Below are 24535 nucleotides of genomic sequence, written 5' to 3'. Positions count from 1 at the left end.
TATGGCACCTCCACATATTATGTGCTATATTACTTGGCCATAAAATAGAATTAAATTCTGAATATGTACCCCCCCCAATACAGATGAACCTTGAAAGTATTAGGCTAAGTGAAAAAAGTCATATATGATCCATTTACATAATAGACGAATTCATAGAGACAAAAGGTACGTTAGTGGTTGCCTAGCCCTAGAGAGAGGGAGATACAGAGCAGAAGAAGAGAAGGAGAATGGGAGTGGTTGCTATAGATGGAGTTTCTTTTGGGGTGATGAAAATGTTCCAGAAATAAATGGTAGAAATGGTTGCATGACTTTGTGACTACAGTAAAAACTACTGATGTGTACGCTTTAAAGAATGAATTTCATGGTATGTGAATTCAATCTCAATGAAGCTGTTATTTAAAAAAATAGGGACACTATTCAGCAATACAAAAAAATGACCTACTGATACATGTCAAACCTGGATAAATGTTAAAATCATTACCACCAAGTGAAAGACAAAACCAGACCTGAGGTTGCCTGGGGTTGAGGGCAGGAGAAATAATTGACTGCAAATGGGCAGGAAGGAACTTTCTGTGGTGATGAAAATGTTCTAAAACTGGACTGCAGTGATGGCTGCACAAGTATAAATTTACTAAAATTATCAAATTATACATTTACCATAGCTGTATATTATGGTATGTAAATTATGCCTTTAAAAAATGCTGTAAAAATAGGAAAATTTCCTAAACTGCTGGCAGAAGTGTAAAGTGGTACATACAATCACTTTGGGAAGCTATTTGGCAGTCTCTAACCAAACCTGAAAATATGTGTACTCTAGGATGCTGCCATTTTACTCCTGGGTGTACGCCCAATAGAGATATGTCCACATATTCATTAAAAGGCAGGTTCAAGAATTTTCGTAATCACCCAGACTTGAAAATAATCTACATATTCATGTATACTGAAATGGATAAATATATTCAGGTATAATCACACAATGGGATTTAGCAATACAGAAGAACAAACTACAAGTACAGGCAACAACAGAGAGGATGCTTAAAATTAGTGTAGAGCAACAGAAGCAAGACACAAAAGAGGACATACTGAATGATTCTATCTTTATGAAATTTATTACACAGGCAAAGTGAATTTCTGGAAGAGGTTACCCTTGGGAACAGAGAGTGATTAGGAAGGGGAATGAGCAGGGAGTCCTGAGATCCTAGACGGGAGTTTCTTGATCTGGGTGCTTGTTACTCAGGTGTGCTCAGGTTGTGGAAATTCATCAAGCTGTGCACGTGTTACAGGTACTGCACTTTTCTGTATATGTAGCTCTCCAATAATATGTTAAACACACAAATAGGACTGCACCTAGATCCCGCTCTCTCTTTGGCTCTAAAAATATCAGAAAACATTTTAATACTCCCATGTCTTAAAGAGTCAGCGATGAGCATATGATAATTCAAATAAACCTAGTAGAATGATGAATGAATTTGCCATATTTAAGGATGGTTCTGTCGTTGTGGTCAAATTCAGAGAAGGCCTGTTCAGTGGAAGATCCTGCCCACTTCGACAATTTAACACAATGGAAACCATTATCTTCCCTAGCTTTCTTGGATAATAAAGGCCATGCATTTTCTCTGTACAGCTGATATATCATATGCTCGGCCCATTTTTCAGGAAAGAGCTTATCTGTCACCATCTCAGTAGTTCTGAGCTACCAGATCGTGCACTCACTTGTGATATGAATTCCTCACCCCCACAATCCATGTCCTCTGCATATAACTCTCACAAAATCCCCAGGAGACCTGCTTTTCTCAGTCAAGTTCTCTTGGGAGAAAGCTTTCTAGTTGGGTTATTTTCTTTATTTTTTTTAGCTAGGTTAAAAAAAAAAATTAGTTCATGTGAGGTTTTCCATGGCAGCCCAACCTAAGATATTTCACAGGTTTGTGAGCTTCTTAATTCTCCCATTGTTCCCAGAGAATGATGCCCTCGACAATCTATTGTCCCCAAATTACTTGAATCTCAAGCCTTTCTCAGGGAACCTGGTCTGACTCACTTCTCCTCACTAACCTCAAACAAAATCACACAGACAGGAAGGAAATGCTCCCATTCTTAAACTCCCTCTCCTCTTCTTTTAGCTCCTTTTCAGAAACATGAGCCTAGAAAATGGGCTCATTATTATCATCAAAGTGCATGTCACTGCAGTTACCTGTGGAATAGAATCCCACTCCCCCTGTTCCTACAAAGTCCATATGCCAATAAACTGTTCCCTTTTGTTGAGGGAACTCAATAAAAGAAAACCTTTCCACAATAACGTACGACACTAACAATAGCCCAGTCTACTTCCAGTGTTGATAAATGACACAAGCTCTCCCTTTATTGCCCAAGCTCGTAATTTTGAAGAAGGATAGCAATGGGTTGGGAAATATCCCTTTTCGCACCAGAAGAAAATTCCTTCTTTTTCCTTCCTCCCTTCCAAGTAATAGGGCTTTGATCAGCCTTGCTCCCCTCAGCATTTCCGGAGCTCTGTAACACAATTATGTGTTACACCTGAGAGGAGAGGTGTGAGGGTAGAACCAGACATTCTAATTTCCTGGGAGAGAAATTCATATTCACTTCACATGAGGAAGTAGAGATGGAAAAGACTGAGATGCCTGAAAATGATAAACTTATGCGTATCAGATATGGGGGTTAAACTGCTGAATAAAGGTTAGAAAAATTTGCAAGTGATTTCCAGTAGGGGGTGAGGCTGGTGTGGGAGTTCTTGCCTGGGGTGGATGGTAGTAAGACTGCTACATACTAGGGTGTTGGGAGCAACTCAAAGGTCCTGATGATATGGACAGGAGACAGAGAAATACTCACCAGAAGAGGGCAGTTCCCCAGCAAAAGTCCCACCCTCAAGCCTACAGACCCTTGGCCCTAAGTGAAAACAGACATTCCTGTTTTCATGACCAAAAGTTGCCTTTTGGCCCACCATACCCCGCTATCCTGTACCCATATAAACCCCAGACCCCAGGCTCCAGAAGCAGACAAGGGGAATTAACAGAAGAGAGAAGAACAGCAGAACGGCAAGGTAGGGAGAAGAGAAGGAGCATCTGAATGTCAAGGGACAATCAGAGAGGAGATTGGCCACTAAATGGCCAAACTCCATCATCTTCTCACTCAATACCCCTTCTAGCTCCTGATACATCCTGCTGAGAGCCACCTCCACCACTCAATAAAACCCCCACATTCATTCTTCAAGTCCATGTGCGACCTGATTCTTCCTGGACGCTGGACAAGGACCTGCGTACCAAGAGGTCACTGAGCTGGTTAACACTTAAGCTGTCCACAGCCAGCAAGGCTGCAAGAGCCTGCTGTAACACATGCCCACTTGGGCTTCAGGAGTCGCAGACAACAACCCTAGTGCCACAGCCCCAAGGAACTCGCCCTGGCTCCTGTACCTGCCCGTCTGTGTGCTCCCCCTCCCATAAGGTGTCTGAGAAGCGAATGGTGACCGGACAGATGAGCCACGTTCCTGTTGCATGTCCTTCAAAGGTCGGGGGGGCATGTCCTTCAAAGGCGGGGGGGACGGTCAGGGAACTCTCCCGTTTCACTGATATCTGAACTCAGAGATAAACTCCTGATCAACAGGGAAACACGTAAAAAGTAAGACACTTTCAAAAAGCTTTCTCTAGACATTGCTACAAGTTTTGAAGCTACCAGGCAGAAATGCAGACAGAATTATCTATTATTGGTCAAAAGGGCAATTTCTATCATACCTATTTAACAGAAGTTATTCCCACATCTGCTCCTATTTTTCAGCCAGACAAGCTCCCTTTAGCAGAGAAACATATGCACTTAACACCAAGTCTCAATTCCTGCCTGGCTTTGGATTCCTTTTAATTTAACGTAATTTATGATAAGGAATCTTCCTCTGGGTAAGGCACTTAATCCAAATATACCTTTAGAGGCTTCTGTCCCCAGTGGGTTTTCTAAGAAGTCTGTCATGTCGTGGTTCCAGGCATCACGGACGGCGGACTTGGACACCACCCTGTCATGCAGACGCTGCTGTGGTCGAAAGTTATTTCTCAGATACTCCACTGACTTGACATGGTCTTGCTGCTCCGTGGTGAAGATGGAATAAAAAGCCTCAAGCTGAATGGAGAACCAGAGAGGGGAGGAAAAAACAAAACAAAACAAAACAAAAACCATCAATTAGAAAACCGATTTGGTCCAAAGCAGGTGGAGGTGATAAGAGCACAAAATGGTAGGAAGTGCCCGATACCAGGGTTGCTAAACCCAGCAGGACTTGGGTTGCATTCTGGAAACACTGCCAACAGGCTCATCTGGCTGTGGTTTCTGTCCTGCCAACTAACCAGGAAAACACTTCAGTTGAGGGCTGTACCACACTCTGAGTTTGTGCCTCCCATGAGAGAGTCTCAGTTTTTCTGCAGTGCCCTGCTGGAAAGGCCTTTAGCATTCTAGGAAGAAGCATAGGGTCACGGTGATACTGTTATGTCCCGGAGCCAGACTGCCTGGGTATGAATACTAACTCCATCGCCTACCCACTCTGTGACCTGAACAAGCTGCTTAACCTGAGCCACCATTTTTCCTCAATAAAATGGTGATAATCATAACAATATTTACCCAAAAGGATTTTTGTCAACATTAAGTGCTGACAAAATATTTAATCCAAGTACAGCGCTTAAACCAGTTCCTAGCATATCATAAGAGCTTCATAAATATTAGGGATTTAATTCTTGGCATCTTCCGACATACTAGTGATCAAGTTTGGCAAAGTCACCAAGTCACTAAATGTGTGACTTGCAAGTCAAACTGCCTAAGTTCAACATTTACCAGATGGGTAATCAGAGACAAACTGTTTAAGTTTCCTGTAACTCAAGTATCCACAACTGTAAAACACGTAATAATACTTACCTTATAAAGTTGTTAGAAGTATTAAAATATATGTAAAGTGCTTAGTACACAGTTAAGTCCTCAATTAAGGTTAGCTGCTATCATTATTATTAATATTATTAAGAAACATCACTTACAAGACTGCCAATCTAACTTTTATGGAAAGTAAAAGAAAAAAATCAGGGTGCCCAAATCATATATCTATTATCAAAAGAGATTCTTTGGGCCAAGTGTGGTGACTGATGCCTATAGTTCCAACACTTTGGGAGGCTGAGGTGGAAGATCGCTTGAACCCAGGAGTTCAAGAGTAGCTGGGACAATGAGACCCTGCCTATACAAAAAAATACAAAAATCAGCTGGGCATGGTGGTGCATGCCTGCAATCACAGTTTCTTGGGAGGCTGAGGTGAGAGGGTTGCTTGAGGCTGGGACTTGCAGGCTGCAGTGCGCTATGATTGCCCCACTGCCCTCCAGCCTGGGTGACAGAGTAACACTCTGTCTCAAAAACAAAAAAGGGATTTTTGTGTGTGTGTGTGGCCTTCAACATTGTGATCATCAAAAACAGCAATTCTGGCCAGGCCCAGTGGTTCATGCCTGAAATCCCAGCCCTTTGGGAGGCCAAGGTGGATGGATCACTTGAGGTCAGGAGTTCAACACCAGCCTGGCCAACATGGTGAAACCCTGTCTCTACTAAAAATACAAAAATTAGCCAGGCATAATGGTGCATGCCTGTAATTCCAGCTACTCGGGAGGCTGAGGCACAAGAATTGCTTGAACCTGGGAGGTGGAGGCTGCAGTGAGCAGAGATTGTGCCACTGCACTCCAGCCTAGGTGATGGAATGAGACTCTGTCTCAAAAAAATAATAACTTTTTTTAAAAACTAAAAAAGGTAATTCTATTACATATGAGGAATGGAATAGCGACTGAGTGACAGAGACTTGTCCTCAACAGGACACAAAGTTATTCTTGTCACCGAAAAACAAAACCAAAAACAAAAAACTGTAATTTGAAATATGCAGCCACCAAAAATACTAATAGGAGAAGAAAATAGAATGAAGAGAAAAGCTGAATGAACTGTTTCTGGCCCATCTGGATCCTCCGGTGCCAAATAAGACTGCTTTCTGCAGGAGACATGGCCGAATGGTGCTAGAAAGATGCTCTCCATGCACTGTCTAGGCTTCAGGGAACCAGAAGGCAGTTAACACTAATGTGGAAAATAAAAAAGGGGAATCACTATCTGGGTTTCGGCAAATTCTAGGTGGTCATCCTGAAGCCTGGAACTAACCCCCACTATTTCTCAAACAGCCTCAGAGAATGACACAGAAAATGACCTGCTTCCAAACAGTCTGCCCTCTCTTTGCATGAGAAAGCGATGAATTGAGGTAGTGATATTAGCCATGCAAAAATCATTTAAGTATATGAATTCACCTATCATTCTACCTCCCCTCCAATTCCACAGCTTATGTAAAATGATAGTAAACTATGGAATTTTTTCTGCCTTTTACATAGAACCAGGATGGATTCACGACCAGCCTAAAAGCCAAAGCAGCCTATTACTCTTGTATTACTTCAATTCTCTGTGAGTTCCTTTACCTTCTCATAAAAACTCATAGTGTCTCTAGGTAGAATCTGCCTGCCTTCCCATTCTTTCTGCTATTCCTTCTTTATTTACAGCAAAGGAAAGGCAAGACATGACAGAAAAATTGGGAAAATTGGATTGATTACTTTGTCCAAATGTGAGTCACTCAAATGAAGACAACTAAAGATGTTGAAAAATCACCTCCACCTCGTGACATGAACTCTCTTGATAGGACTATCAAAGTCTGAACTGAATGCATCAAATGTGAGAGCAGGTTTCTGATTTTCTCAGAGAAAATAACTTCTTAAAATTATATGAGAAGTATTAACAAAGACCCTCTGGAGACAGCCCAGAAAAAGACCAATCAAAATGATTAAAAAGATGGAGAATAAATCCTGTGAGGAAAGGTTAAAGGAAGTGGAACTGTTTAGCCTGAAGAAAAGGTGAGTAAGGAGTAATTTCATAAAGCCCCTCATATGTGGAAGAAGCTGACCAGCTCTTCTCCGTGTCCAGAGAAGTCCAAATAAAAGGAAATTGGCTTAAATTAAAGGCTTAGAGACGTGAGTTTAATAGAGAGAGACATTCCTTAACTTTCAGGATGACTTTTTAGAGAAACGGACTGGGCTGCCATACATCGTGAATTAGACCGGAAATTTTCCGGAAGAGACAGCCATCTGTCCCAAAATAGTTTAATCTCTGAGATGCCAGAAAAGAATGGCCTGGAAAACTGTCTCAGCAATACGACTCTGAAGTTTGTTTATTCTATAGAATACTTGCTTCTTTCATAGCCAGCATTAAATTCTCCTAAAAAGTTTATTTCTGAAGCCTCCGGAAAGAACAAGCCACATAACTCTAAAAATGAGGCAGGTTCTGAATTTAACACAAAAATGCTTTCACTTAAATTGCTCTTACAGCTTAATGACATGCTATGGTTTAAAAGCATGGCAGCTTCCTTGTTATTAACTTAACTTGCCCCAAGATTTTGAAGAAAGGATGTGATGGTTCTGGGAGTGAACTGATGACCTGAACGATATTATATTGTCAACTGGATCACAGTTGCTCTTGACAGTCATACAAAAGAGGGAAAGCAGCACAAGCTTAGCACACTGATCAAATGTCCTTCCGTGGGTTGGCGGCATTCACTAAAACCCTGTCATTTTTCTAAGTTAAATGAAATTTGCCAGTGGCCTGTCTCTTTGGTAACTGGCATGCTTGGCCAATGAGTTAAAAACCTCCAGGAGTCTTGGATTGGTGAGAGGAGTCTACATTTCTCACTTTGGCAAGTGGGCTGTGATGAAATCTACTGATACATCATTACACGGCAACTTCAGTTTGTCTCTGGACCCCAACCCTTGCCTTGGACCTCCACTTTGTTTGATTCCAAAAGGTGCCATAAGCCCACCATGAGAAAGTGTCCCCTAGAGTTGTGCAACATGGAAGTCATGCTGGAGCCATAGAACAAACCATACAGACAATGTTGTGTCTTTCTGGGCCTTTGACTGGTCCATATGTTTGGTGCGTAATTTGTTCTACTTTTCTAGATCTGGTTAACAGCTAAACAGTGATCCTTGAAAAATATATATGAGATCACGTCATGCCTCTGTTCAATACTTTTTGACAGCCTCCCATCCTTAATGGTGGGGCCCTTTTGATCTGGCCTATGCCTAATTCTCCAAATTCAAAACCCTTACCCCTGCTAACCTGGGTACAAAATCCTGTTTTTAAACCCTACTTGCTAAATGTGTGACCTTGGTCAAATTATTTAATCTTTCTGTGCCTCAGTGTCTTTATTTGTACAATGGAGGAAACAGCACTACTTCCTTCTTGTGGTTTTTGTAACTATTCAACGAGTTGTGATATCTAAAGTATTTGGAATAATTCATGGCACACAGCAGGTGCTCGGTAAGTACTATCACTACTATGATTATTATTTTATGAGGACTGTGGTAACTACAATTGTACTCTAAGCTTATGACAACTGTAAAATGCTCTATCAACCTTCCCTTCCTTATCCCTCTTGTATTTATCAAACCTACTACATGCCAGGTACTTCTTTAAGTACTTTACAGACATTATTTTGGTTTCCAACTTCTTTTTAGCTTAAAGTAACGACATTAAAGTAGCATTACAAGAACACTCTTATATCATGAACACTAGCAGGCAATATTTACTGGGTGCTTATTACACACAAGGCATTGTGCTGAGACTGGTATGTGCTTTCTCTCACTTAATCCACAGAAATCCCATGAGGCTGCTGGTAGTATAACGATTAATAGCAGTATTAGTATTAATGTTACTGACTAGTAAGGAAATTGGGCTTAGAGGTATTGAGTAACTTGCCCAAGGTCACTGATATGGTTTGGATCTGTGTCCCCACCTAAATCTCATATGCAATTGTAATCCTCAATGCTGGAGGAGGGGCCTGGCGGGAGGTGATTGGATCATGGGGGTGGAATTCCCCCTTGCTGTTCCCATGACAGTGAGTTAGTTCTCACAAGATCTGGTTATTTAAAATTGTGTAGCACCTCCCCTTTCTCTCTGTTCTTCCTTCTCCAGCCATGTAATGCACGCCTGCTTCCCGTCTGCCACGACTGTAAGTTTCCTGAGGCTTCCCAGTCATGACTCCTGTATGGCCAATTAAACCTCTTTTCTAATAAATTACCCAGTCTCAGGTAGTTCTTTACAGCAATGTGAAAATGGACTAATGCAGGCACGGGAACCAAGAGGTGAAATGAGGCTTAGAATAGCAGGTCTGTTTGACTCTATTTTGTATGCTCTCAGCTACTTCATGCCACAGGCATAAGAGGCCTTAACATTATCCACTGTGGCCGGGCGTGGTGGCTCAAGCCTGTAATCCTAGCACTTTGGGAGGCCAAGACGGGTGGATCACAAGGTCAGGAGATCGAGACCATCCTGGCTAACACGGTGAAACCCCGTCTCTACTAAAAAATACAAAAAACTAGCCGGGCGAGGGTGGCGGGCGCCTGTAATCCCAGCTACTCGGGAGGCTGAGGCAGGAGAATGGCATAAACCCGGGAGGCGGAGCTTGCAGTGAGCTGAGATCCGGCCACTGCACTCCAGCCTGGGCGACAGAGCGAGACTCCGTCTCAAAAAAAAAAAAAAAAAAAAAAAAAAACATTATCCACTGAAAGAGTCACACTGCAGTGGAGAAATGGATGCAGTTTTAGAAGTCCTGAAACAATTCCCTTTAGCTAACCCCAAAGCCAGTTCCACACAGGGCACCCTGCATCAGCAACATAAATCTATCTATCTTCACCCTTTTGCACTCTGAATAGAAACTGCCAATGGCCCAACACAGAAAGAACGGGGAGGCATGAACAAGATAGCAGGCCCAAGGAGAAAATCCTGTCCACCTCCCAAAGCCCTCACTTTTCTTGGCTGATCCTGCCACAGTAGGGTAATAAACACACTTGGAATTATCTCGACTTTAATACAACTAATTTTATCATTTAGTAAAAATAAGTGAAAGTTTTTATTTCTATAATATTAAATTGACTCTTAAACTTTTGAAGTGAATGTGTAAAACATTTCTTTCTTTTATCCCTGCTTGGGGATTTGTAATTGCAGTTTAACTGGTGCCGTTTCAAGAACAATTTTAACCTTGAATTGCAAATGTGTTGGCTGGAAGTGTATATAAATCATTTCAACTTAGTTTTTATTATAAAAGTATTACAGAGAATAATTAGTTTTTAATCTGTCGGTTTGAATCAAAGGCAAGTTGAAATCTATTCATGCCATTCTTGTGTAGCAAGAGCTCCTGTCCACAAGACTTGGGCAGGGCATCATTGTGGATGAAAGGGAGAAGTGAGAGAAAACCAAAAGTAATATAATTATGAGCCATTAAAAGGCTGATATGCACAACAGTTTAAGGGATGGGCATATAATGGCAATTAAACAAAACCAGAATTCATTATTAGCACAGTAAGGAAACCAAGGATACTAACTGGGAACTGGAAAAATCTCACCTAAGGTCATGGAGATTATTTTAGCTTCACCATACATTTGAGGTATGACAGGGCAGGTCCTATTTGTTGCCTCATTATTAAACAAGACAATGATAATGGAATATTAAATTCCCAGTAGCCTGGAGCATCCAAAATTTTACTTACTGAACCACAGCTGCAAACATAAAATCTAAGAACAGCTAGCTAAATGCAGGGCCATGCCCCTCCTGCGGCTACAGTCAGTTTTGCATGAAGGTGATTATAGAAAGGGCTTTATAGAAAGAAAAGGACTTAACCATAATTAACAAAGAAAGCCATCTCTTTTGGATTAATGATGGCATCTTCGGCCGGGCGCGGTGGCTCAAGCCTGTAATCCCAGCACTTTGGGAGGCCGAGACGGGCGGATCACGAGGTCAGGAGATCGAGACCATCCTGGCTAACACTGTGAAACCCCGTCTCTACTAAAAAATAAAATACAAAAAACTAGCCGGGCGAGGTGGCGGCGCCTGTAGTCCCAGCTACTCGGGAGGCTGAGGCAGGAGAATGGCGGGAACCCGGGAGGCGGAGCTTGCAGTGAGCTGAGATCCGGCCACTGCACTCCAGTCCGGGTGACAGAGCGAGACTCCGTCTCAAAAAAAAAAAAAAAAAAAAAATGATGGCATCTTCACCCCATCATTTAAAAACCTCCTTCATTCACATGCACTGCACGTCATGTGTTGAAATAGAAACGTTCTGAATTAAGTGACTCACCAGTTGTCATGGCCTTAAGATAAACCTTACAGCTGTGACAGCCAGTAGCCACATGTGGCTATTCCATTAGAAATATGGCTAGCCCTCCATTTGCAGTGATAATATTTTGGATACATATTCGATTAAATAAACTATACTATTAAAATTAATTTCACTTGTTTCTCTTTACATTTTTTAACATGATTACTACAACATTTTAAATGATGTGGTTTTCCTTCTACCAGGCAGTCCTGCTTTAGAGGTTTGGTGATCATTTAATACCGCAACAACAACAACAACAAAGACGCCTAATATCTCCCAAGCACTTCCTGTGATGCCAGGTCCTAGTCTAAGCATTTTATACATATTCCATCATTTAATCTTTATTGTGACTCCATGAGGTGGGGGTTATTATCGTCATGTTACAGATGAGAAAACCGAGGCACCAAATAGTAGAGTACTTGAGTAATCTGGCCGAAGAACAAAGTCATAAATGGAACCCAGGCAGTTCGCCTCCAAAGCACACAGTCTTAACTTCAAAGAGCTGCTCTACTCTTTCTGACAGATATCTTTGGTTAAAAAAGGGTCATGCAATTAAACCTTTTCTGTCTATTCCAGTTTACCATCAGGAAAAAAAAAAATCACACATCTAAAGGTAAACAAAGTAGACGCAGTCACACTTACTTATTGCCTTTTTGATAGCACCCCCTACAAGCACTTAAGTAAAATTCATGCTGGGGAAAATCATAGGCAATGCCTTATTTTAACCAACAAGATGCAAATAGTCCTGGAAAGGAAAGGTTGGGTTAGTTGCCTATGGGCAAAGAACCATCATCTGAGAAGCACTATTCTAGAAGAAAACAAATCCTAGTTAACTGCACTGAAAGCTAATCATCTTCTATGACTGATTATGGACACGTTGCCTGTAGCCATCTCCATGTGTTGTCTGGCTCCTCTGACATCCCACACAAGGGCCGAGAGTGCTGCCATTTTGTTGGGGTGACCCATTTTGTTTGGGTGGCATGATTTCGGCCTGATATTTTCAGAAGATGTTTAGAGGGGCCACGTAAGCCATGCTGACTACGTGGGGAATCCCAAGTCAAGGTAAGGTTTGGTTAGCAATGCTGTATTTTAATCTAGATTATTACACAAGCCAGAGGTACAAGTGCGCTGGCTGGCAAGGCTGATTTGAATGCCCAACTAGAATCACAAAAGGGAACAAAAGAGGAAAGATTAGTGTTTGCCTGCATGTGCTCTGAAAGGCTTCAAAGAAATCCACATCATACAAGTCAACACTTTGTGCTAACCGTTATATTTTATGGTGAATATCCTCAAATTTTACTCGAGTGCAGGCACCCATGCTGGATGAGAGGGAAGAAAAGAGAGAATACAGAGACTGTAGAGAAGTAGAAGAATGAGGGACTAGGAATGTTTTCTTTCTGTCAGAGGCAGACATGGAATTCCTGACTACTTGGCTTTTCCGAATTGGCTGTTCGCCTTTCTGAAATGAACATTCTGTGCTAACTTCAGAAAGAATGTTGGCAGGGTCAGGGTGGGAAGGTCTGAAGCGATAATACTTGGATGGTGAATGCTTTCTTTTCCAAGGGCTGACACAGCTGTGACCTCCACAAAGCCAGCCAGCAAGGATCCAGTTTGGCCACATGAATATGAGCTGTTTTCCTCCCTTGGGAGAGAGAGAGGGACACATGAAGCAGTGTCTGATAAAAGTAAAGTATTATCTTAAGATGGTTTGTAGTAAAGAACCTGGAAAGCAAATATGATTAATTTCTTTTCTGTTTCCCTGAAACACAATACCTAGAGAGAAGTTATATATTGGAAGGCAAACACAGATCTTACATTATTTCTTCTCTTTGAGCGTATGGGTGGCAGAGAGTGGAATAGTGAGCAGATATTTAAAAAGCACTTTCTCAGAGCCCCAGTTACAAAAACGATCAAAATGCTTCTAAAAGACAAATACTTGGCAAAACATCCAAGCCCCAAACTCTGTCTTTTGTTTCAAATCTGGAGCTGTAATGAAACCCAGCATATGTTAATGGTCTTATTTCTCTCCAGCTAATCAGCGACTCTCTGCCTCTCCTTACATGGAATTCTACATGAAAAGTAGCCAAATCAGTATTTCTTAACTTCATTATCTCAAACCTTTGTCTCTCTCTTTTTTTTTTTCTGAGACAGAGTCTCACTCTGTCATCCACACTGGCGCGCAGTGGTGCGATCCCAGTTCACTGCAGCCTTGACCTCCTAGGCTCAAGTGATCCTCCCACCTCAGCCTCCCAAGCAGCTGGGATCACCAGACATGTGCCACCATGCCTGGATAATTTTTAATTTTTTTTTTTTTTGTAGAGATGGGGGTCTTGCCACGTTGCCCAGGCTGGTCTCGAACTGCTGGGCTCAAGGGTTCTTCCTGCTTCACCCTCCCAAAGTGCTGAGATTATAGGCACGAGCCACTGAGCCCAGCTGCAAATCTTTCAATCTTTCAAGACAGAAGTATTTATTAATTGACAGAAAAGGAGCTTGAAAAAAAAGTCCCTTCCGTCAATCCTGCATATATAAATATTTGGGCTGTACCTTTATTATTATTTTTTTAATGAAACAATGTTGGCATCACCATTAGGAAGAAAACTCATTTCTTATTTCATTATCTCCTTAAGGCTGGCAGATCCTGTTCTGAAATCAAATCACCAGTCCTTTCTTTATTGTCAGGGTCAGATTAAAAGGAAAAAATATCTGAAAGTAAAATGATTGCCAAAACAGCAGTGAGGCCAAATAAATTTGTTCAGCCTGGCCTTACACGACCTAACTTGGTTAGGGGAGTAGTGTCTCTATTGCCCTTACCTTCTTCCAGGGAACCTGCCCCATTTACCCACTGAGAGGTAACACTGGATGTTTCAGGAGGCTATCTGGCACCTCTGGTGGCTCATTCAAAGATGGACATGTGACCCAAGGCCAGCCAAGTAGTTGGTTGGTCAATGTCTATTCAGATCCACCTACTGGAATACTTGACCTAAGCCCCAGAAGGTCAACTGGTACTAGAACAATCAGACTGGTGGAGGTGGTCATTTCCATGAAAGACATCCTAAGTACCTTTCAATTTTGGAAAGTCCTGGTTAATGGCTCAAATCCACTTTCTTACAAATCCTATCCATTTTTCTGGGCTCTATTTTCAGGAATAATACAGAAGAAATTTGACACTTTTGTTAATTCAATCCATGCTGAATTTTGCACAACTAACATGTCCCTTCTAAGAATCATCCTCAACCATACATTCAGACCTCATGAGGTGATTTAAAGACCTCTCATTCCCCGGATGGTTCCCCTACCTCTGACATTGCCTCAATCCTATCTCCAATTCATCAGTTCCTACCCACATTTACTGCTCAGCCTAAATCATGCCTTCCCATGAAATGTGCCCAGGCCACACTCAGAAGGAAGCAATACAGTATAGTGGTCAGAAACATGGGTTTTGGAATCAGGCAAACTCAGGCTTAGTTTTTGGTTTCATCATTCATTAACCATGAATCTTTGGGCATGTTACCCAATCTCTCCATGCCACGATGTTCTATGTGAATACCCATCTCTCTATATTTGTGTTGCCACTGATTAAGTTGACATGTGTAAAGTGCTGAGTAAAGCGCATAGCACACAGAAAGAACTCACTGAATGGTATGTTTTATTTCATTTCTCCATGTCCACAAATCTCTTTCTTTTCTGAACTGTGGGTAGGCTTAGTGGTCAGAGCATGATCTTTGGAATCAGACACCATGGCATGGTTACCAGTTGTGTGATTGTGGGCAAGTAACCTTCTGTGTGGCTCGATCTCCTCTATAAAATGGGGTGTGCACAGCACATTCCTCGTTAAGACTGTAGAATGGGGGTATCAATAGCATCTACCTCACAAGTGTGCTGTTCATGAAGATGAAATTGGTGAACATTTATAAAGAGCTTAGAAGAGTTTCTGGCACAAAAGGTCATCATCAGCGAGGATAGCTATTATTACCTCCTCAAGATTGAATACTTAAACAATACTCAGATTTCCTGCCTGCAATTCTCTTTAGTGAGTTAATTTCATTTGCGGCTAAGAAACCACGTTCCATAGCTTACAGTTCTTGGGTTCAGAAACATGTTTGTGGGAAAGACTACAGGAATCAATGACGTGCACAAGATCAAGAACAAATTCCTTACTGGTATACTCTAGCCATGCTGGATTGTTAAGTCAATACAAAGCAAGTAAACACAGAAGCCCCACTTGAGGGAGAATATCTACCTGATGGTAAGAGATAGGGACGGGTCTCCGGAAGACTATCCACTCCACTATTTCGCTACACGGTGGTGTGGTCAAGGAACCTGTGTACCGATAATAGCTGCCCAGGGATGCAGGCAGGAGGTCCCGGAGGACGAAAGGATCCAGAAAGGTCTCCTTCTCTGTTAGGGGAAAAAGGGAAAAGAAAAGCACAATGGTAAGTCATGCCATTCCACGCCGCAGACAGTCAACACCCTCGGCATGCTGGTGCCACATCACAAGCCTTATGTTTGTTTATATCCTGAGAAGCACTAGCATTTGGTGGTGGGAGGGCCTCAGTAAACAAAGCAGCATTTCCCAGGGTGTGTTCTGAGGACACCAGCACAACAGTATATTTCAGTAAAAAACAGGTTCCATGATGAACATGGTTGGGCCACATTAAAGTCCCTCCCCCTTCCCCAGGAAATAGACAAAACACTCTAGCATACTCAAGTCTCTGAGAAGTCTTGCAGAAAAGAAATGGGCTTGACTTTGTTTAACCCACCCCTCCCCAATCTTGTTTCATCATAGAACTGTTCTCCAATTATCTATGAACAGACTGATAATCAGTGCAACAAACTTTGGGACACATAGAGAGACTCATTATGAAAAGAAAACTGTAAGCCACCAGTAACATGCAGTTCCAAAGCTGGCTACATTTCATTACGGTTTCACCCAAGTCCTTTCCAAATCAAAGTGAAGTCCAACCAAGACACAACGAGAAACTTAAAAAGAATGGCCCCAGGAACCAGCATTCTTTTTACAAACATGGAGGTGTCTTCCCTTAAACAGAAGAAATGACATTTAAGTTCAGACCCAATAATGAAAATATGATTAATCTATGAGGAAAGCAAGGCATGTAATGGGTTAGTGTCTGCTCAAGGTCACACAGCTCCTAAGAAGCAAAGCCAGGATGTGAATCCAGATGTCTTGACACCAGAGACGCCACACAACTCTGACTCAGCGAAAGAAGGCACTGAGGTTAGCTCTGTGAAAAAGCAAGGGTAGGGGCAAACAAGGTGAAGAAAAACATTGTAAGCAGTAGAAACAGCATGAGCAAAGGCTCCGGGACAGGAAGGAACAGTGTCGCAGAGAAGATGAGGAAAATGTCTTGTAATTCTCCCAAGTACACCCAGGAAACTATGTAGCTTCTTTCATGAGTCAGAGAAGGTTCTAGTCTCTACATACATCTCCAGACATCTAGTCTTGAATTTACATCTGGGATTCTTTCCTCTTCCCTGTTAGAGATGCAATAAGACTACTGGAGTTCTGCTCATGAGGTCCCTTAGCTCCTTCATGGCTTCCACCATGGGCCCTGGGAACAGGGTTCCAGGTGACCTCATAGACACACCTGTACCTACAGGAATATTATTCCCAAGCCTCATACCTCCCCTCCTTCCTTCCTCTTCTCAATTTTATGCAGAACAACTAGTGCAGGCATTTGGGCAACCGTGCATCCCCAGACGCGAGAAGTCTGTGTAACTAGGGCATAATGCAAACACCCAACAGAAATCAGCTATATTATAATTAAAATTGCAATTGCCTTTTGGAAAAGATTAGTTGAAAAAGACTTAACATTGATTTAGCTTCACCTATATGCCAGGCACTATTCTGAGTATTTACATGTTGCAAACACTTAAACAGCACTTCCTATATGCAACAGGCCCTGTTCTAACAGCTTTGTAAGGATACATTTATTTAATGCTTAAAATAACTCCAAGAAGTTAGTCCTATTATCATCCCCAGTTTGCAGAGCTGGGATGCAGAAACAGGTAGCTGGGTTTAGAATCCAGGATTTTATTATTCACATCACTATGCTCTCTGAGTTCACAACTCTATGAAGTATGTGCTTTCTAATACTCTTTTTACAGGTGTGGAAATCAAGGCACAGAGAAGTTAAATAACCAAGCCCAAGCACTAGTGAACAGCAGAGTAACAGCAGTTATTCGTGAGGCTCAGAAACCTTGGCTGATTCTCAGGTGTTCAATTCGTGTTTTTCTAAAAGAAAAATTTAGTATTAACCAATAAATGCAAAACTCTTCAAATCATAGGGCTCTATAATCAAAATTACAAAAACAATTTCTGTTGTACAAAAGGCTAGAAATAACGGAATTGCCCCTCCGCCCACTGGCAAGTCTGGGCTTTAATTTAAACCTGGTTACCAGCAGCCTAATGGCAGGGGAAATCTCTGCAAGCATGCTTGGCGGGGACTGGTTTGGCCAGGAGAAGAAAATATTTTGGCCTTTGCTTGCTGCCCCTGAGCTTCCTGGGCTGTGTAAATAGTCAACACAAAGCCTCAAGTGATAGAGGGGTGGGTAGGGCTTGGCACCACCAACTGCAAAACTGCCACCTTCATGTCTCCCTCATGTTGTAGGTGAACCTGGGGTCACACCGCAGCACACCAACCTGCCTTAGGATCAAGGGATCCAGGCCGAATAGCTAGAGAATCAGAAGAGTTTTCCCCTCGGGGCCCAATCCAACATTAGGGTTGCAGTTAAGCATGCGGGATGCTGACAGGAAGTGACAAGACAACCCCGGCACACCCCTGGCAGCCAGGTCCCCATCTAAACACACTCTAGGGAGAGGCCACGGCTTTAAAGAGCATCAAAAGATAAAGCAAAAGCACCTGCCACACCAACAGGAGGAGATTAGATTTCAAAGGGGGAACACTGGACAGGGCCGAGCTCTTACGTAAGTTCTCTAATGGGCTTATGGATTGAGCAGGCATGATGGAAAATGCGTGTGACCCCTGCTGCAAACTCAAAAAGGCCTCTCTGTTCTTGACCAACACCAGGGCTTCAGAGGCAAGTTCTGGCTTTTATTGATCAGCACGTGCAGTCAGATCGGTGGCAAGGTGGGTAGACCCGGTACAAGGGACAGGGGAGGAGGGCCTGGCTTCACTGCTTATTCATTCCACCACGATTGCTGCCATTGAATCTTAGGGCTGTGTGATCTGGAAGGGACTTGGACAGTTCAGCGGCTTAGTTCAGTGGCTTTGGAGGCCAAAGAATGGTCTCTTCAAACAAAATCTTGCCCAAGAGCCCAGCAACTCAAATAGTTAAGTCAGCCCTGGTGGCTGAAGCTGAGTAGGGGACCCAGGGACACTTTGAAAACCATCCATGTAGTCCAATTCTTTGACTTTAGAGCTGGGTAAATAGAAGACCAGGGTGATGTAACAGACACAAGGTCAAAAACGTGAAGAATACAGAGACTCACACGGGACTCTTTATTCAGGGAATCTGAAACAGTATGCCTGGAGAGCAGGAAACATCGTTCAGTGCTGAAAACTGAGATCTAACCACTGCCTGCATCAGCACCCCCAGCACTGGTGCATTTCTTCAAGGGTGGCTGAGGAGAGCAGATTTTCAGCCTGCCCAGGTTCAAATCCCAACTCCGCTGTCAGCTGTGTGAGCTTAGGCAAGTTATGAAACCTTCTTAGGCTACAGTAGTGAAGATTATAAATAAGTCAATACAAGAAAGGGGTTCAGAAAGAGCTCAGAACACAGTAAACATCGCATACGTGATACATATTATTCTTACTCTAATTGTTATTACTTTTACTACTATTATTCCTCTAAGCTACCAATGTTTTGTCATTTACTTTCTTTAATGCTTTGTGCATATCTTTTTTTTTTTTTAAACTGGATTACTACTCGTGCCCTTAAAGGCATACCATGTTAGATATATTGTCCATCAGCATGAGTAGTCTAGCATGGGCTTTGAATTAACTGACATTTGATGGCTGTGTGACCTTAGGCGAAGGCCTTAACCTCTCTGAGCTATTTCCATCATCTGTAAAATGGGAATAATGAGAATATTTACTCTCAGGGTTGCTGTGACAATTAAGCAAGTTAACAGACAAAAGGGGCTTCGCATAGTTCCTGGCCCACTGTAAGCCCAGATTTAACAAGGCAAGCATGTGGCTGAGCATAAGCCCAGCAGAGGTACAGGCTGGCTCATTTTGGGTTTTAAGCTAGGAATGAGCAACAGTTTTCAGTAAAGTACTAAAGGTAAATATTTTAGGTTTCGCAGGCCAAGAGGTGAATTTGAAGATGTTATGTAGGTACTTAAATAATAAGCAAACTTTCACAACCTTATTAACTGTATTTGAAATGCAATTAATAACTGAGAACAATTTTCAAAATATATGTCTACCTAATGAGAATAATACGATTCCTTTTTAGGGTAATAACATTTCACTTAAGTAGGGATTGAATGTAAAAACCATTCTTAGCTCAGGGGCCATACAAAAACAGAGAGTAGAATGGATTTGGCCTTCGGTCGTATTCTGCCTGCCCCTATTTTAACACAAGCGTTGGGGGTGGGAAAAGATTCCCAAATATTAGAAAGTCATCTTGATACCCATAGCCTGACTTGTGAGGTGGGGGGAATTATGCTATATGTTCAGGTGCCCCCATTACTAAATGACAATGCATTACAGAATTAACACGAACAATATATTACAGAATTCGCTCTTTTCTCCCCGTCTCAGTTCAAGTTGAACATCAGTTTGCAGCGATCTTTCTGAAAATTTCATTGCCTGCTCAGTCCCACAGATAGTGCTCTACTGATAAATGGGGTGCTCGCAATGCTTAATTACAAATTAGAATCAATTTTAGAAATGGTAGCTCTGTATTTCTAGTACTGTCCACTGATGCCAGCTTAAGCCATGGGGGCTCAACTGGCCAGACTCAAGACTGGTGGTTCCTGAGTATAGCCACTGGGAAGAAGAAATGAAGCACTTTTCAGCTGAAAACGTAAACTTTTCTATTTATAAAATCTCTTTTTTTCTTTGTATAAATCAGAGACAGATTCTCACTCTGTTGACTAGGCTGTGGTGGTACTGCAGCCTTGAACTCCTGAGCTCAAGCAGTCCTCCCCTCTCAGCTTCCTGAGTAGCTAGGACTACAGGCTTGTACCAGCATACCTGCCTAATTAAAAAAAAAAAAAACAAAACAAAAAACTAGTAGACATGAGGTTCTTGGGCTGTGTTGCCCAAGCTGGTCTCAAACTTCTGGCCTCAAGCAATCCTCCTGCCCCAGCCTCCCAAAGTGCTGAAATTACAGCTGTGAGCCCATACGCCTGGCTAATAAAATCTTAATACATGTAGATATCATAAAATGGGGAGAAGTGCTAGAGCTAGGTCCCCCGGATATGAATCCTAACCAGTCTACTTAAAGGTTTGACTTTAGAAGAGTTATTTAACCTTTGTGTAACTGTTTCCTCATCTGTAAAACGGGATAATAACACTGACATTATAAGGAGGTTCTCAGTATGAATCAAATGAGTTAACATCAGGTGAGGGCTTAGGGGAGCGCTCGACACAGTAAGCATGCATAAGTGCCTGTTAAATAAGTCTTGCTATAAAAGGGCAGTGTGACTCTATGCCCATCCTGATCAGTGCATTCTGTCTTCAACTTTTATTATAATTAGTCATTTGAATTCAAAACATTCCTGTCCCAGCCACTTACTAGTTGAGAAAAATATTTGAAAAACTATTTATACCACCATTCATTCCATTATACCCTAATAGGCAGGTACTGTGCATTACTAGATAAAAGAATTGAAAAGAAATGAATCTTGTAGTCCACTTTCAAGGATCCCGGGTGCTATATGCAGACAATATTATATTTTAATAATTAATTGTTCATCAAAGAAAAAGATGAGGAACAGGGATGCTAAATTCAAAGTTATTCAAATTGCAAAAATGAATAATGTATGACTTTTATATTAAATACACACTGTATTAAGTAGTCTACATTTCACCCAACCCTTTCTTTCACTTTTAAGTATTCTGAATGACAATATGAATAATCAGTTAGGGGAGGTTTATTTGGAAAAAGAAATACCTTATTTGAATGCAAAAGGTTTATAGCTGAAGATGATTAAATTTTTCTTATCAATTAGGAAATTCTGTATGAGGGCTTTAAAGTCATGGTCAACCATTAAGCCCAGTGCAGCCCAGTTAACCTTACAGTTTCCTTTCAACATTAAATTATATCTGGCTGATTCTGTTCAATTTCTTATTTCTGATAGCAGTGCCAGGAGGCAATTTTTAATTAAAGAAAATTTGAAAGATTCAAACATGTATAATTGGATTAAAAATGTGATCATTAAAACATTAGATGATAATCAGCTGATTGATTGCATTTCTTGGTGTGTTCATAGCCTAATAGTTTCAATGCTTTGGTTATATAGGAAAAAAAGAAGGCTCTTTATAAAATATGATGAACAATCAATGTATAGAAGAGACCTGTGCAGTCATCGGGAACTGTGGAAGTGCACTGAATACCCACTCACACACACCCCAATAAACAATGTATTACACTGGAAGACTGGAAGGTATTTGGACAGGATGTGGTAGTTTCTAGGGGAAGAAAACCTGAAGCATTCCCTAAACAAAGGACCAATTAATTTTAGGAAAGTATATGAAAGCCCAAGCTTCTGTTTTTAGCCCAATGATTATTTGGTTTCTTCAGGGTTTCCCACAACATTTTTTTTTTTTTTTTTTTTTTTAAGAGGAAAAGCAATTAACTTTTCCTTAAATGCCTAAGATCACTGGGGCAGTGCTAGCCTCTGCTTGGTGTTATGTAAGGAGGGAAGGAAGGAGTGGATAGTGGAAAGAACTGGGCATTAAGTCATTAGAAATGAAAGGTGATTTATGACAGTGCCACTCAAACTTCAATGTGCATGCAAATCATCTGGGAAGCTTGTTAAAATGCAGATTCTGATCCAGTAGATCTGGGGTGAGAGCTGAGATTCTATATTTTTAATAAAACAGATGCTGCTGGTCTCAGGACCACACCTGACTAGCCACTTTCTACAAGGACTGTATCAAAGGGTTCCTACATCCTGTGCAGCCTTGTTCACTTCTACTTTCTGATTTTTAGGTATAGCCACATTGGCCGCCTTGCTGTCCCATGAGCGCACTGCCCCAGGGCCTTTGCATGGGCTTTTCACTCTGTCCAGAACATTTCTTCATTACTCCATTCATGGCTGGTTTTGGACCAAATATTCTGCAGCTGTTAGTAACTTGGTCATATTTGAATCACCATTTCTAAATGAGGTCTACCCTGACCACTGTTTTGCAGATAGCAATTTCAAGGGCAGGATCATTGAGAAGGAAACATTTGATTGAAAGCCTGAAGGCAGTGAGGAAGTGAGCGACGTGGCTACATGGGGAGAAGAACACTCCGGGAAGGGAGAAAAGTCAGTGCAGAGGGACTCTGCCTGGTTTATAGAGAAATGGTTGGAGTGAAGTAAGCAGGAGGGAAAACAGAAGGAAAAGATCAACAGTCCAAAACTTCCCAGGTTTGAGGGGGAAAAAAATCAGCTGTTGGGTAAGTGCAATTGATAATTACACTCAGAACTGTGAAGAGGTGACACAACTGAGTAAAACACTAGACATGGAATCAGCAGCTCTGGGTTAAGTCTAGACCGGCCATGAATGTAGTGTGTAACCTGGGAGGAGTCTTAGGTGTGACAGGAGGGCCTGCCAAACACAGGGGTGAGAAATGGCAAGTTGGGAGGAAATAAAGAGTCTGAGGGTGAGAATCCAGAAGGCAGCAGGGAGGTGAGAAGGTATTAGATTAGAACAAAGACGGCCGGGCACAGTGGCTCATGCCTGTATTCCCAGTACTCTGTGGGAGGCCAAGGTGGGCGGGTCACCTGAGGTCAGGAGTTTGAGACCACCCTGGCCAACATGGCAAACTCCATCTAAAGATACAAAAATTAGCCAGGTATGGTGGCGTGCTCCTGTAGTCCCAGCTAGTCGGGAGGCTGGGGCAGGAAAATCGTTTGAACTGGGTAGGCGGAGGTTGCAGTGAGCCAAGATCGCACCATTGCACTCCAGCTTGGGCGACAGAGTGAGACTCTGCCTCCAAAAAAAAAAAAAGATGATAGCAGAGGCCTCCCTAGGGGGAGCCCAGAGGGAGTTAATTTTATGATCCAAATACAAGCAAAAATACTTGCTCTCTATAGCGGGGTGTTGATTATCAAAGCATGTCATCGTTCTGTCATCAATAAGGAGGATGAAACGGGAATGACAGCGTGGGAATGGGGCTGTCCTGTTAGCAAAGTAGGGCCATCTGCAAGGCTTCACAGTAAATGATTTTAAGGAATAGGCATAAGACTGAAGTTATGATTGGGTGATGGGAAAATTGAGGTCTCAAAGACACTAGTTTTTCATCTTATACATGAGAGGAAAACAAGGTTTACAAGGAAAGAGGCTGGACCACAGCCGCACCGTATGTGACATGGGAAGGGTATCTGGATCTCCCCACACCCATCTTTCTACCACCCTCATTCTGGATCCCTGGGCTCTGGGGTCCTCATCTGCAGGATCCAGTGAGGAAATCTCACTGAAGACTAGGCAACTCTTTTAGCTTTTCATTTTACTTTTTGTGGAGACGGAGTCTTGCTCTGTCCCCCAGGCTGGAGCGCAGTGGCGTGACCTCAGCTCACTGCCACCTCCACATTCTGAGTTCAAGTGATTGTGTGTCTCAGCCTCCTGAGGAGCTGGCACTACAGGCGAACCACCACGCCTGGCTAATTTTTTGTATTTTTAGCAGAGACAGGGTTTCACCATGTTGCCCAGGCTGGTCTCAAACTCCTGAGTCAGCTCAGGCAATCTGTCTGCCTCAGCCTCCCAAAGTGCTAGGATTACAGGCGTGGTCCCCACACCCAGCCTCTTTTACGTTTTTAAATGTAAAACCAATCCTGACACTGCCCAGCTTAAACTTTTCCAGTGGCTTCTTGCTTCATTTAGAGTAAAATCCAAACTCCTCATGGTGGCCATAGGGCCCTACATGACCTGTCTACCTCTGCAGCCTGTATTTTCCTCTCTCTCCCTTGCTGACCACCTACCTGCCTCCTCACCTTGCTGTTCCCTCTGCCTGGAATGCTTCCCCTCCCACCACCCTCCATAGAGATGATTCCTTTTCATCCTTCATGTCTGGGCTCAAATGCCACTGCCTGAGCCCCTCATCTCAGTATGTTTTCTCTGTTATTTATATATTTATTTATTTTATTTATTTTTGAGACGGAGTCTCGTTCTGTCACCTAGGCTGGAGTGCAGTGGCACGATCTC

The 24535-nt window shown here is 42.3% G+C and overlaps 1 protein-coding gene across 3 annotated transcripts in view; it reads right to left on the bottom strand.

Annotated features, from left to right (window-relative positions):
- The window catches only part of PTPRG (protein tyrosine phosphatase receptor type G), a 750651-nt gene that overhangs the window by 124990 nt on the left and 601126 nt on the right, over positions 1 to 24535 (bottom strand). For all 3 annotated transcript variants that reach the window (XM_033210299.1, XM_033210300.1, XM_033210301.1), the window contains 2 exons: positions 15433 to 15590; positions 3924 to 4116 (listed from right to left, as the gene is read on the bottom strand). In XM_033210299.1, coding sequence (XP_033066190.1) covers positions 3924 to 4116; positions 15433 to 15590 — 351 coding nt within the window. The remainder of the gene's footprint in view (positions 1 to 3923; positions 4117 to 15432; positions 15591 to 24535) is intronic.

The sequence above is a fragment of the Trachypithecus francoisi genome, unplaced genomic scaffold, assembly GCF_009764315.1.
Source record: "Trachypithecus francoisi isolate TF-2019V2 unplaced genomic scaffold, Tfra_2.0 Lachesis_group0, whole genome shotgun sequence".
NCBI classification, from domain to species: Eukaryota; Metazoa; Chordata; class Mammalia; order Primates; family Cercopithecidae; genus Trachypithecus; species Trachypithecus francoisi.
This window is presented reverse-complemented; position numbering and strand designations above follow the sequence as displayed.